The following is a 14,212-nucleotide window of genomic DNA, read 5'->3' on the forward strand; positions in this document are numbered from 1 at the left end:
GAATGTTTCTGCTAAAGTTAGGTATATAAACAATTAGTCAGTTAGCATTATTTTAATACTTCAACCAAAAATACTTTGGTTAATGAGTTTCTGCCACAGTTTTTATTTTTTTGTCGTTTTTGTTTATTATGAAATTGGTCTTAAATTTAATTTGGCTTGGCAAGTCGTAAAAAGTCTTAAGTTTAATCTTCCTTAAACTGTAGGAACCCTGATTAAGCAAAAAATCGTTTAGCTTTTGATTTGTCCTCTTTTCTCGTCACTGGTTCTGCAGTCTGTTTTTTTTTTCCCCCTCGTCCCACTTTTCTCCTGGAAAGTGAAAGAGCTGATTGATTGTATGGGCTGAGTTTATGGTGGTTTATCATAAAAGCTTTTTATTTGAGATTACTGTCTGCAGCTGACACATAAATGTCTCCACACATTCAGGCTTCAGGACAAAAGGTTATTTAAGTGTTGACACACAAAAAGGGCACTCACAACAGATAGCGCATATGCCTTTTTAATGCAGACTACTGTCAACAATGTTCAAGGTTTAATCTCATAAAATGCTATTTGAAAAAAAAATCTTGCTGTGACCTCTTAGTCAGCGTCCAGTTCAGATGTTAAAACAGTGACAAGCGTTTGAAAATATTTCTTCCTGACGGTTTCCTCCCTTTTCTCTCAGCTTGCCTTCAGATGTGGCTCAGCCGCAAAAGATATTATTTCTCCACCTGCTTCTTCCAAAGGGGGTTGAAGACCTTTAAGGGGGGGGAATGTTTTTAAAAACTTCCTCTTCAAAATCAGCTGTAAAGGAAGTGATGTTTAAAAAGTGAGCTGTGTGTTGCTATGGCACCTGCTCAGATTTTTATCTGGGAAAACCTCTGAAGAGAGACTTCACAGCCGTGTTGACTCTGAGCCATAGAGATTGTGTGCATTTGAATTCAGAGCACATTTGCCCCCCACCCCACCCGCACTGTCTTATGACATTTCCCCTCACCCCTTGAACTTCAAAGCCTTTCAGGAGCGAGGAATGGAAATTATTGTGCAATTTCATGGAAAACCAAAGCCTTTTTTTCACAGCAAATCAGGGTGGAGTTTTAAAAATGAAGAATGGCGACACTCTTCCCTGTAACTTTAAATATAATGCCATAATGAAAAGCTCCAATTGCCCCACACTGCTTCTAGTAAAGACTTTAAGACATAAGCAGCACTGAAACAGCATCCTATTAGATAGAGAAATAAAACTTCAATTAGATTTTGRAGGAATTATTTCCTCTTTTTTAAGRTAAATTTAGTGGGTTAGGAAACAAAGAAAAGTAATAAGAAGAGGAACTGACTGGTTTCTGTACAACAGGACCTTGAATTGATGCTGAATCAATAGAACTCTACCAGTCTTGGCACATTTTATAATAAAATAAAATAAAATCTGACTTGTATCCATAGCACAAACCAAATTTAAACAAATCTTTTTGCTGTTTTTATTGTGATTGTTTTATTTATATCTATCAACCTGATTGTATGTTACAGCTTTGTGTGTCTGTTTCCAGGGACGTTACCTGATTCCTGCAGCCCCAGGAAACACTAAGCTGAACTACACGGTCCTGATCGGAGAGACACCCTGCGCTCTCACCCTGTCAGAGAGTCAGCTGCTGTGTGAATGGCCCAACCTGACCGGAGAACACAAAGTCACCGTAAGGAAAACTTTACCGCTCCATGTCTTTCCACCCTGCTTTTGTTACACTCTATTGACTAGTAAGAATTCCTGGGTACTTAAAAATTCGAACCATCTTTTTTCAGTAGCCGATATATTAAAATCCCTCTAGATATTGGTTTAGTTTAAGCAATGAAGCATTTACATTTCCAGCTTGTTTTATCCTACAGCCCCTGCTTTATATTCATACCTTCTTCCTTCCTTTTCATTCATTTATCTAATTTTCTCTTCCCCCCTCTGTCCAACCCAAGCATCTTCAATTACTCTAGATTTTCCCCCTATTCATACAGCTGTAAGCACATGAACACACAGAGATGCTCTTGCTCTTATGCCATTGGCAGTTCTTGTGACTGTATTTGTCTTAGAGGCTTTTGATCAGTCTGGCTTGGCTGGCATCCTTCCTGGCATTTGAACAGTATTGGTATTCAATAGAGACTGAAGAATGGCTTGTGGGCATGAGAGGTCGTTCTATTTTTACCCTCCTCCTCTTGGTATTTCATAGACGTAGGCCAGTGTGAAAGTGGGCAGGAGAAGAAGACAGTGTTTGGTGCAGGGGGTATTTTAAGGTTTTATTTGTTTATTTTTTATTCATGTGCATTGTGACCAAGAAGGGTTTTGATGTGAGGGAGGGTTTGGGTCACTTTTTGCACAACCAGGCAAACCAACAACCAACAAAGCTTCCCGTTCTTTGTGAAAGTAGACTTTGATGTTCTTGTGTTTTTTTTGTTTTTTTTTCATGAGCATTTCAAATTTGTCATACCTCTTGCCAGGAGTAGCCTGTGAATAGTTAACTTTCATGCTGGATCTGTTTAATAGACAGCTCTATTAATTACACCATGTTTTTCCTACTTGATGCAGAGGAAATGGGTTTCTAAAATAGCTGCAACAAGCCCTGTTTTAATATCTGCACATCCAGGTTTTCATTTATCTGTAAGAGTGCAACAGTTCTTTTTTTTGTTTGTTTGTTTCTCTACCAGGTCCGTGTTGGGGGCTTTGAATATTCCCCGGGGACACTGCAGATCTACTCCGACAGCCTGCTCAGCCTGCCTGCCATCATTGGTATTGGAGGTGGTGGTGGCCTGCTTCTTCTGGTCATCATTATGGTGCTGATTGCTTATAAAAGGAAGTCACGGGATGCAGACCGCACCCTCAAACGGCTGCAGCTGCAGATGGACAATCTGGAGTCCAGGGTGGCCCTGGAGTGCAAGGAAGGTGAGTAGTGTTGAGGTGGTGTGATTATCAGCGTAGCTGCTCTCAAACCAACAAAAACCATTCCTGTAATGCTGTTAGTCAAGTCTTTTTTTAATCCCTCACAGTATCTTCCCTCCATAGCTGCTCAACTCTCTAAATAGTCATATCAGTTTCTCTCTCCTAGTCGATGCCAGCAYTCCCCCCGTCCCCTGTCCCCCCCACTGTTAGGTCGCAGCAGTGAGTGCGTGTGTGTGTTGGTGTGTTTCCAGAGGAGTACTTTGATCTGAGCCAGCCACCAGATGTTGGCTCTTCACCCCAGGAGAGCGCAGCCTGGCTGCCCTCTCTACCATCCACACCGAGAGTCCGGGGGTGGCGGTTAGCCGGCGACGAGGCACAGGAGTGGGAAAGAGAGGGATTGTAAAGGAGTGGCTTGGCATCATCTGTACCCCTCTGAGAGATGGAGTGAAACTTCCATGCCAGTGCTTTAGCATTACTCATTTTTCGAAGAGATGGCATGGATCCTGTGAGAGTCTGCTGATGCTGTTGCTGGTTTGCTGGCAGAAGATGGAGCAAAGCAGATGGGGTGATGGAGAAGAAGAATACTGATAACATGATCATCACAATACATGGGAAAACGAGATCTCTTCATTTGTTACATTTTTAGAAAGGTTTAGTAGCAGCCTGTAGTTTAGCCTTAAATCTGCTCTGAGCTGACGCATTATGTAAGAAAATGTGTTTATTGGATCAGAATGACAGAGAGACTTCCAGCAACAGAGCAGTACATTTCATTAAAGTTGTGTAAAATGAATCCAGCTGTTCTAGTAAATGTGTTTCTTGTGCATCTGGTGGTTTATTTTTTGTTGTTTGTAAAAACCTGTTTCCACCAGATGAAAAGAGAATTCAAGAATCCAGGAAATGCTAGAAACTGTTATGTGAGGTTCACACGTCAGTACAGAAATAATATAACACCAAAATGTATTTGCAACACTTGGAATGTACTTCTTCGTGTTTGAAGAAAGCTGTAATGCAGCCTTTTGAAGCACAAGAGTTCACAAAGTTAAGCACGGTGAGTGTTTGAACTGAAGCAGCTCGAGGCTGCYGCTGATCTATCACACCTGAACCTCTGACCAAACCGTCTGAAGTCAAGTTGCATTGAGTGGGCATGTAAGAATCAGGTTTTTTTTTTGGGAGTGGGGGGGACATCTTTTACACTTCAGTTTACGGTATCTTTTTTACTATTGATATTATTTTCATCAACTTAATCCTTAATTGGATTAATGTTTGTTCTGAAATGAGTCTGAGATTTTCTTGCTGTTTAACATGGCAGATAGTCAGACAGCCTCAGATGGGGAGATCAGCATCTTTGTACCCATCTGGGAACTTCACACCACTCCTCCTAACTTGTATTCATTTCCTGTCTCACACCCACCTGCAGTCACACACACAGAAAACCACACTGCAGGTCAGCATATGATTGGCTGTTGTAAGTCTTCGTGTCCTGACCCTGTCTGTCCCCCACTGTCACTACTGTCTGAGAAATGACAACATGCATACAGAGGGACAGAGTTAGAGAATGAGAGATAAGGCAAATAATTTCAGAGGAGATTGATAGGATTATGGAAAAATTAGAAAAATGGAAGAAGAATTAGGGAACAAATTTAAAATGAAAATAGAGGATTAATCACAACAGAGGAAGGTAATTCTTTGCAAATATTTTGTTGCAAAGAGAGACTGGCGGACAAATCGAAGCTAACTTAGATGGGAAAAAAAATAGGTTTAATATGTGAGATAAATGAATATAGACCTGAAATAACTACCTGGAGCTGAATGTTGCAGACAAACAAAAACATTAGCACAAAGGTAATTTACTGAAAACAATTGGGACAAACAGTAAGATAAAGAAAAACTGAGACATGAAGGACAAAATGGAACTAAAGGGGCTAATGACAGAAAGATGGAGAGATTTAGCAGAGAGCAGGTAGATAAAAGGAAGTAAGGTGACTTCTAAGATGTCACTTTAAAAGAAGAGAGGGAGACGGGATGACTTCAACCATCTGTTAGTCGGGGCTTTGTCTTTATATTGGTTTGGACTGTGTTTATGTGTTATATTTTAGATCGAACACACAAACACATTTATAGAATCAGGCTGTTTCTTTTCTCCCTAAGGAGCTCCCTAATTATAAAATACATTCAAGCAGTTCATAAAGTGTTACGTTTGTGTTGTTTTATGAGTTTTGTGAAAGGAAACCAATAAGATTCAGTTAAAGAGAGTTGTGAAACCATTCAAGTTGGCAGAATGGTGCAGAACACCAACTCTGAGGGTTGAAAATGTGTACAAACACCGACACGTGCTTCCACATAAATCATCTGGGCACAAGGCTGTGTGTTCAGCTGTGGGGCAAAGCAGGCAAAGAGGTGGTGTGTGTGTGTGTGTGTGTGAGGTGGAAGCATGTAGTGTGTGAACAAGTCCCCTCCATCCTCTTGGACCATTTTCCTCTGCAGTATTTCTTCACTTTTCGCTTTCCTGTTGGTTTTAAGAAGCCGCATATTACTGTTAAAAAAAAAAAACTCTGCCAAGATGTCTCCATCTTTTTTAGATCCACTTGTCCTTGTTTTCAAAGAACACAGTTCTGAAAATATTGGAATAGCTAAGATGAAACGTGGCCTCAGTGTTGTTACCAAYGTTTTTAAACATTAAATTGTATTTTTGTGTACACTCCTTTTTGTAGCTTGTGAGAGTTCTTTTTTTAAGGAGGTACTGTTTTCTAGACAAATAGGTGCCTTGATGATTTAATGTGAATCCTTAAAAACGTGCCAATGCAAGTTACAAAAACAAAATGGTTTATTTGCATTATTAAAGGTACTGTCAAAATAAAGTAAGCGGTTGGATAAGTTTTACCCTATTGCTCTGACATTTAAGTCTGTTCTTTTTGTGTGCAGCGTTTGCAGAACTGCAGACAGACATCCACGAACTCACACAGGAGCTGGACGGAGCAGGAATCCCCTTCCTGGACTATCGCACCTACGCCATGAGGGTCCTCTTCCCTGGAATTGAGGACCATCCTGTGCTCAAGGAGATGGAGGTACGGGTCAGTAAAGAGCGCTCTGCATGGATGCACACACCCAAGCACAAGTAGTGGAGTAAGAATCAGCCCATCACCTTCCATGCTAGTGGAGTTTTCACTTGCACATGCTTCATGTTAACCTTGCAAACCATCATCAACTCCTGACTGAGTTGAAATGATCATGTTCATCTGTATTCTCTCGGCTGTGCTCAGTCACACCAATGAAAAGTGCATTCAGATGATAAATCCCGTAAATAAAAATAAATACTTATATTCCTATTAGGGCTGCACCGATTAGTTGAAATAATCAATGACGTCGATTATGTAAATTTGTCGACCAGATTTTTTATTATCGATTCGCTGTTTTACATAACCACCACGTGAATGTTCATGCAATTCCATTTCGGTACGTAAATGCATCATTACGACCGTATTGGCATAAGAGTGGTGAGTTTTCCATGTTTGTCCTGAACGCAGCATCGTGCAAGAGCGTAATGACGTCAGCAGCTACTGCTTCAGTTCAGTCTGAAGCTTGAAAACAAGCCTCGCAGCTCCTGGAGTAAAATTTACCGAACAGACCGCCTCTGAATTATCTGGTGGATTAATTATCTTGTGAACATGACGTTCACTTGCTCAAAATAAAGTACCACCACTTTCTTTATTTCATCCACCATTAAACAGAGACCGGTGTTAGGTTGAGCCGCGTTCCCCCATCAGACAGTTCCCCCATCAGACGGTTTCCCCAGCGTCTCAAACAACAGAGGAGCTTCCCGACACACGTCTGACCTAAAGAGCACAAGCAGCCAACAAGTGTTGGACGTGTTCTGGATGTTCAAAACGTAGCTTAAATACCTTTGATTTATTTTAACTGCATCCTCTTTTGTTTATTTGATTTAAACWTATTTGCCTTCCATGGACCTCCATCACACATTTTTCTAGTGGGGAAATGACATCAATAGAAACACGTGGAGCTGGATATTAATTTGTGCAATAAGACAAAACAGTCTTGTTGTTTTCAAGAGTTTTCACCTTAAAGAAATAAGTTACACAACTGATGTTACAATACAAAGAGTTGGATGTTGTCTTGATAGTTGTTAATTTTATATATTGAGAAATATAGTAAATAAAAAATAATAAATAAATGTTTATTATAGTTTTTCCAGAGTGACTTGAATTTTGCATGATTTAGTTCATTTGTTAGATTGTTAACATCTTGCACTATATTTCTTTTACTTGAATTTTATATGCTTTGGTTAAGATTTTATATTGATGTTGAATCTTTTAAGCTTTTTTTTTGTTAAAGAATTGACTCTAGAGTGCATATTTTGTGTCCATGAAAAAACTATTACAGAAAATATTACAATATTAAAGAACTGTTCTTGTTAATTTGATGAAAACATTTTAAATATCCAGTGCACTCACATCAGAATAACTTATYGATTTGTTGTTAGAATAATCGATTACTCAAAAAAATAATCGTTAGATTAATCGATTAGAAAATAATCGTTTGCTAAAACACTAATTCCTATAGCAGCAAAAATCTAAAATAAAATAAAATAAAACAAGGTTACAGTAAGTGTAATAAGTGACTCCACAGGATTGAGCTTGTTTGAGGAACCTCAAAATAAAATATTCACACATTCAGTAAAACACTTTCTAATCTAATGTTGCTTTTTTCATATAAGAGAACCATATATTACCAATATAATTGTAAACCATATGGAAACCTGTACAGCTTGCACGTTTACCTTCAGCCCAGTATTCTGGAAATGCTTTCTCACTATCGCATATCTGTATCCTGGGATGAGATATCAGGTGGGATGTTTGTGACAGCATGTTTCACACTTTGCAATGCTGCTGATGGCTGCTAAACAGCAGATGAACCTGACTAAACCCTGCCAAACTGTCATTTTACAACCACAACTTTTTTTTTCCATATTATCACTTGCAAATATTCCTTTGACAATAAACCATCTGAAAGAGAGGTGAGCTCATTGTCATACATTTATTTTATGTCCTTGAAGCTTGTGATTCCTTTGATAGAATATAAACATCAATAAAAAGCTGCTATTATGTAAAATCCACATGTCAAAAGCACCTTTTTGTGCACCAGCAGCTGCAGATGCACTTAAATATTTCCCAAGACATTTAGTAATCCGGTAATTGTGTTATTTTGTACATGTGCAAATAATTTTAAGAACCTCTTTGCAGAAAACCTTTGTATCTCCATTAAATAGGTACCTCAGTTTTGGGTTCCACTACTTTAGAGTTGCTTATCCATCACATGTAAAATGCAGAGTTGTCCTCAGAGGGTGTGTTTGTAGGGTTGCTGCTGCAGGAACAGGTTTTAAAGACATTTTCTATCTGCTTGTGCCATCAGCTGTATTCCAAAGGGATGGAGCAGCGCAACATTGGATTTTCATTTGTATGGCCCAGGCAATCACAGGCCACAGTGGTGCACTAGCAGGCAGATCAATTTCTTATTACAGCGCAAAGCTCAAATTCTCACTTCAAATCTGCGTTTCTCGCTCTCTTAAAGGGAGGCCTGCTTGTTGCTCAGAGAGAGCAGAGAAAAGGGGGACGGATGTAGGGAGAGCAGAATGACACAGCAATGGGTTGGAAGGAAAGTGTACAAAGCTTGTTGCAAAGACTTATATGAGGGCTGAACTGACATGGATTTCTCTTTATGTAGTCGAACAAATTGCATATAATGTATATTTTTGAACGTGTTCTTTTCAGCTCTTTTTTTGTTTGGTTCTGCCCCATTTTTACACATGATTGTGTTTATATTGTATGATTTTTACAACTGTAACTCAAATATTTTTCCTTCCCATCTTTCTCCACATCTGTTATCCCTTCTTTTGTTTTTTTAATATATTCTTTCTATCTTTACTTCTCTTTCTTCTTCACATCACTGTCCTCATTTCACCCACCTAAAAACTTGAATCATTTGCATCACCTTCTATTTCTTTCTTCCTGTCTTTTTAATAATGTTTATCAAACTGCTGCTTTTCTTACCTTTTGTTGAATTTTCCTACCATCTCTTCACCCCATTCCCCTCCCTTATCCCCTATGACCCCTTCCATCCAGGTCCCTGCAAACGTGGAAAAGTCCCTGACGTTGTTCGGCCAGCTGCTGACCAAAAAGCACTTCTTGTTGACCTTCATTCGCACGCTGGAAGCCCAGCGCTCTTTCTCCATGCGAGACCGAGGCAACGTGGCCTCCCTCATCATGACGGCACTGCAGGGGGAGATGGAGTATGCCACAGGCGTCCTCAAACAGCTCCTGTCTGATCTCATCGACAAAAACCTGGAGAGCAAGAACCACCCGAAGCTTTTACTCAGGAGGTACGGAAAGCAGCAAAGCTAAGAGGGTGGGAGAGGGGTTCAAARTGATCCAGTCTTTGCACAAACCATGTCACTTTAAACCGATTGTTGATGTGTGCGAGTTCTAGCTTTTTCTTGAGACACCTCCCTGTTTGTGGGCTCAGCTTGTTTCCTTTGAATTGATTACAAACATGCAAACTTTTGTCATAGTTAAAACTTAGTAAAACCATAAGAAAATGATAGATAATAGCTTTTTCTAAAGGAGAGGACAGTGACGCTGGCTTTTCAAGACTATGTGACTTTACCTTGTCTGTTCCTCAACCACTGTCCCTGTCAGAGAGGATTACACCCCTGAGCACACATGCACTCCCACCAGAGCTGCCGTGAGACAGGCCGCCCCATCCCCTCTCAGGCACTCGCTGTGAGAAAGGTGGTTAGAGGAAGAAGCAGGAACAGAGCAGGTGTGAAGAATAGAGCGAACATGGGTTTGGTTAGGGAGACGAGAAAAATGAGCAATGAGGAGAAAAAAAATATGAGGGGTGAAAAAGGAAAATGCAGTGAGAGAAAGGTGGATGGAGCTCCAGGGAGGAAGGGAAGTGGTGATTGACAAAAACAGAAGGCAAGATGTCTACAGGGAAAGTTAGGCTAGAGGGAGACTGATGGGGGAGAAACACACAAGAGGAGTTGGAGAAAAATAAGAAAAGCTGTTGCACAGTAGAAGAGTCCAATATGGTGAGAAACTAGACGGGGTGAAAAGAGAAGCACAATGAGCTGCTGCTGAACGATACACATAGTTAAAGAAAGGCACAATTAGTGAAATGGCCTGTCTCCAAATAAATTGGAATTAGAAATTTAATGATAAAAACTACTTTTTCTTTTCTCCCTCTCTCTTTTCCAACTCCTTGGGAAGATATTTAATTAAAAAATCTAATCAAAAAATGACTCTCGGACAGTGTGCACGTGTGAAGTCTGTTCCAATCCCCTCTTGGGGCATGCAGTCACAACACACTGTCCCTGCTAACGACACTAGTTATGAGAGTTGGCAGTAATCTGAGCAAGACTTGTTAAAACGCTTCACTCCGGTTAGGACTTCCTTACTCAACTGACATTTTTATTTTTAGAACGTACGTGTAGAAAAAGACTTGATGGTTTTCCTCTCGGTGAATCCACACTCTCTTTGGTGAAAGTTTGCTTTTGCATTCAGTTAGTTTTAATTTTGTCTAAGGGATGTAAACGTACATGTACTGTGTTTGTACTGAACCATCACCATGCAGACATCAGGGGTCAGTGTTTGCAATCAGACCAAGATTAGGTTAGTCACAGGTGAAGAAGTCACATGTTTTGTTATTGCTTCTTGCTAACAGACACAAATATAAAGTTATCAGTAGCTTAGAAGACCTGCCTGTTTGTTTTTAACTCTACAGAGAGGAGATGTTTTGTGTTCCCAGTAATCCACAGCAGCTGTGGAAATAGCCTAAAGGGTCATAATTTGTGTGCAGACATTTATTAAAGTACCGCCTTTATTTGAACAAAACACTGGCACTATATGTGTCTGCTTAACATTTAATAGTATTTTTTGTATTACAGATGGTATTTAATTTCTTTGCAATGTTTAAGTAAAATAAATTGTAATAAACACATTTTATTGGGAAAAAATACCTTCTGGTTTTAGAGTTTATTTTACCGTGTTGTAAACATGTCCTGTGGGACACAGTTGGATACATTCAGCAGTATTATCACTTTTTATTTATAGTGAATTTATCAGTCGCTCCTTTAATAGCTCCTAACCTTTAAATCCTGATATTTTTCCCTCAACCCACACAGACCCTAAAACTGAGAAATAGTCTATAAAAGTAACAATGAAAAGACTATTTCTGGTTGAACACAAGTATGAGTTTTAAATCTATAAAGATAACAATGAACAGATTTAAAACTCATATTTGTGTTCAACCAGGAGACCATCAACCAACTTCTTCCTGTTATACATGTTTACAAAGGATTAAAGTCCACTGTAGGTCCTTGATTGTAGACCTTCTGAATGATAAACTATGAAATTATGTCCTAAAGCGAGTTCTGTCCAGGTTCGTTGTCTGCATTTTCTACTGGTTCATCTTTCATCTGAATGTTTTCTGACCGCTGTAAGAAAAGTTAGCACACATCAAACACAACATGTAGAAGTGTAGGCGTCTTTCTTGTCTGAAAGTTGAGGATTGTGTCACATTAAACAACTCAGTATCACCTGTGCACCCCAACTACTCTGAGAAAAGGAAAATGAAGTGAATGTTTTTCTAATATGTGAAGAAAGGATAGGATTTTTTTGTTTATTTTTGTCCTTCCTGTTATCCTGACTGTTAGCATCTCAGTTGTCGAACAAATTAGATACAACAAGTCTGTTAATTACAATGTTATTTAATTGCTTTATTTTCATTTCATTTCATTGTTGATCACACGTTTGCTTAAAACATGCACATGCAAAAATAGTTCCGCTCATTACTTAGCAGGTTCACAATCAACACGAGATGTTACTGTATTACACTAATTGCTGGGTTTTTTTATGAAGATGAGTAGGTTTGCCCAAAAGGCTGGGATGAGGTGAAATTGTAAAAAAAAAATGCAGAGGTTTGTTCTTAAAAAAAAAGCAGAAGTGTTTGAAGTATAACCTTGTGATTGATGATGACCTGCTGGATCTCTGATGTGTGTGCATGAGTTGAACACTTTTTAACCCCTTGATCAAAGTTTTGTTTTATGATTAAAAGCAAGTGTTTTGTGCAGAGGTTTAGCCTCTGTTTTTTTAATCAATCTGTTGTTTTGTTTTTGTTTTTTGCCTCTCCTCCAGGACGGAGTCTGTCGCTGAGAAGATGCTCACCAACTGGTTCACCTTCCTGCTTTACAAGTTCCTCAAGGTGAAATTATCACACAGACACTAACACCAATGCACACATTTTGAAGCAATAGCAGGACTGAGGTTTGACAATCGAAGCGTCTCAGAWACACACACACACACTGTCACAGCTGCTGTATAAGATAAGGCACAGGCAGCAGGATACATATAGCTTACCTCTGCCTTTTATGTGGTAAATTCTCCAAACTGAGGGAGTCTGAAGCATTGTTCACACACGGCTCATAATGTGGTGATCACTGCAAGCCTGTCACACTAACCTGTCCTCTCTTTCTGAATGCATTCTGCTATTTGTGTCTCACTTCAAAACATCTCATCAAAAGTCTTTTCTTTCTCTTTCCCTCTGTTCACTCCTTTCTCTTTAAATTATTTCCTCTGATTCTGTACAAGAGGGACTAAAGACAGCTTAAACGATGCTAAACTCCTGTTTCCTCTCATGCGCTCCCTCCATTCAAATGTTGCCGGAGCTAATCAGTTAGCAGCGGGGCTTTAAACCCCCGTCAGGACAGGCAGCCTGCTGGACAGCAAACCAGCCAAGCCCCCAGGGCTCCCTGTTAGCATCTGTGTGCCAGTTTTGAGTGTGCGTGCATGTGTGCCTTGGCCTCAGATGTGAGACTGGACAGCCAGAGTTGAGTTTAGAAAAACGAGAGTGAGTTACTGGAGAAGCTGTRGTGGATTTATTCAGCAGCTGTGAGTATGAACTTTAGACAAGACAAAAGCATCAGAGCTAATAGAAAAGGTGCAAGATCGTTTTGGMTAAGAAAAAAAAAAGGCAGAGCGGAAATTTGACAAGCAGGATGGAAATTGGGATGGAGAAAACAACTCTGGCTTTTATCCAATCCAGGCGACACAGCTTTCTCCTGAGTTTTTAAGGGTCACAGAAAAGAAAGACCTGGACCAATTTCAAGATTCAGTCAGGTGTGAAGAGAGATGGGGAAAGGTCAAGTAGTGTTTCAGAGGGACAGAAGAGATAGAGCTTTTACCTAGCAAAAGGAGCGTGGAGGAGGAGGAGGAGGGAAAAAAGCCATCCATCCATTACCCTGTTCTTCAAGTTCATCCTTTTTTTACCTGCTTGTTTTGGAGAGTTGGTGATTGCTTGTAATTTTGTTCTTTCTTCACCCCAGATTTTCAACGTGTCTTTTTGATAAAATTCTACGTGATTGTATAAAATATTATTTACAAAAAAGCCACCAAATCCCAGCAGTTCTACATGTGTATCAGATATAATCCCTTCACACACACTGTTCTGTCAATCTGCACCGGCACTGTTTGAAGGAGACAGAAGGGCTGAGATTTTTTTTTTGTGTGCTGCTAGAAAAACCAGGATGTCTGCTGGTTGTGTTTTCACCATAGGAATCAGGCAGTGCTACATTATCCCACAGAGCTCATCTGACAGCTCACCAAGATGATGGACTCCTGTTAATATGTTGTTGAAGGGCACAGACCAGGAATTATGATTTACATCACCTCCAGCACAAAGCTGTTTGAAACAGTTAGGAAATGTGAATCAGAGTGGGAAAAWCAGCACTGATTTTATACTCATCAAGGAATTATAAACATTTCTAAACTCAATATTGTGATGCTGTCAGGTGATGCCCACAATATGACCATTAGTTATTACTTCCTGCTGTTGTGATAATGTGGAGGTAAACTAAATTCTCTAAATTGGTCTGATCCTTTAAATCTGTGTTCATGAAATGACAACTTCCAAGTCATATTGGACACATCAAGATAATCCATCTACGCTGTGATGTAAGAAGTTGTATAACAAGTACACACAGCTTGAGACAGGAATCAGCTGTAGTCCAGCTCAGAGAGATGAAATGCCTCAGCCTATCAGAGAACTCGGCCCCTGCTCCTGGTCAAACTAAAAAAACAAATCCTGTTTTTAACAGTTCACTGCTTTTTGATGTTTTTACTCATGTATTAATATTTGAACTCAAAATACTCCCCTTAGATTTATAAAATTTATTTTACATTTTTTTGTTTAGCATTTTTAAGAAAATGGTCTCTTGTATATTTACCATTTATATTAATATATATA

General features: G+C 39.5%; 1 protein-coding gene across 4 annotated transcripts in view; it reads left to right on the top strand.

Annotated features, from left to right (window-relative positions):
- Window positions 1–14,212, top strand: part of plxna1b (plexin A1b) — a 199,413-nt gene that overhangs the window by 176,822 nt on the left and 8,379 nt on the right. For 2 of the 4 annotated variants that reach the window (XM_014009644.1, XM_014009646.1), the window contains exons 19-23: window positions 1,524–1,667; window positions 2,665–2,899; window positions 5,819–5,967; window positions 9,034–9,290; window positions 12,106–12,172. In XM_014009644.1, coding sequence (XP_013865098.1) covers window positions 1,524–1,667; window positions 2,665–2,899; window positions 5,819–5,967; window positions 9,034–9,290; window positions 12,106–12,172 — 852 coding nt within the window. The remainder of the gene's footprint in view (window positions 1–1,523; window positions 1,668–2,664; window positions 2,900–5,818; window positions 5,968–9,033; window positions 9,291–12,105; window positions 12,173–14,212) is intronic. The other 2 variants (XM_014009645.1, XM_014009647.1) reach the window with 1 other exon arrangement.

Source organism: Austrofundulus limnaeus, unplaced genomic scaffold (assembly GCF_001266775.1).
Source record: "Austrofundulus limnaeus strain Quisiro unplaced genomic scaffold, Austrofundulus_limnaeus-1.0 Scaffold60, whole genome shotgun sequence".
NCBI classification, from domain to species: domain Eukaryota; kingdom Metazoa; phylum Chordata; class Actinopteri; order Cyprinodontiformes; family Rivulidae; genus Austrofundulus; species Austrofundulus limnaeus.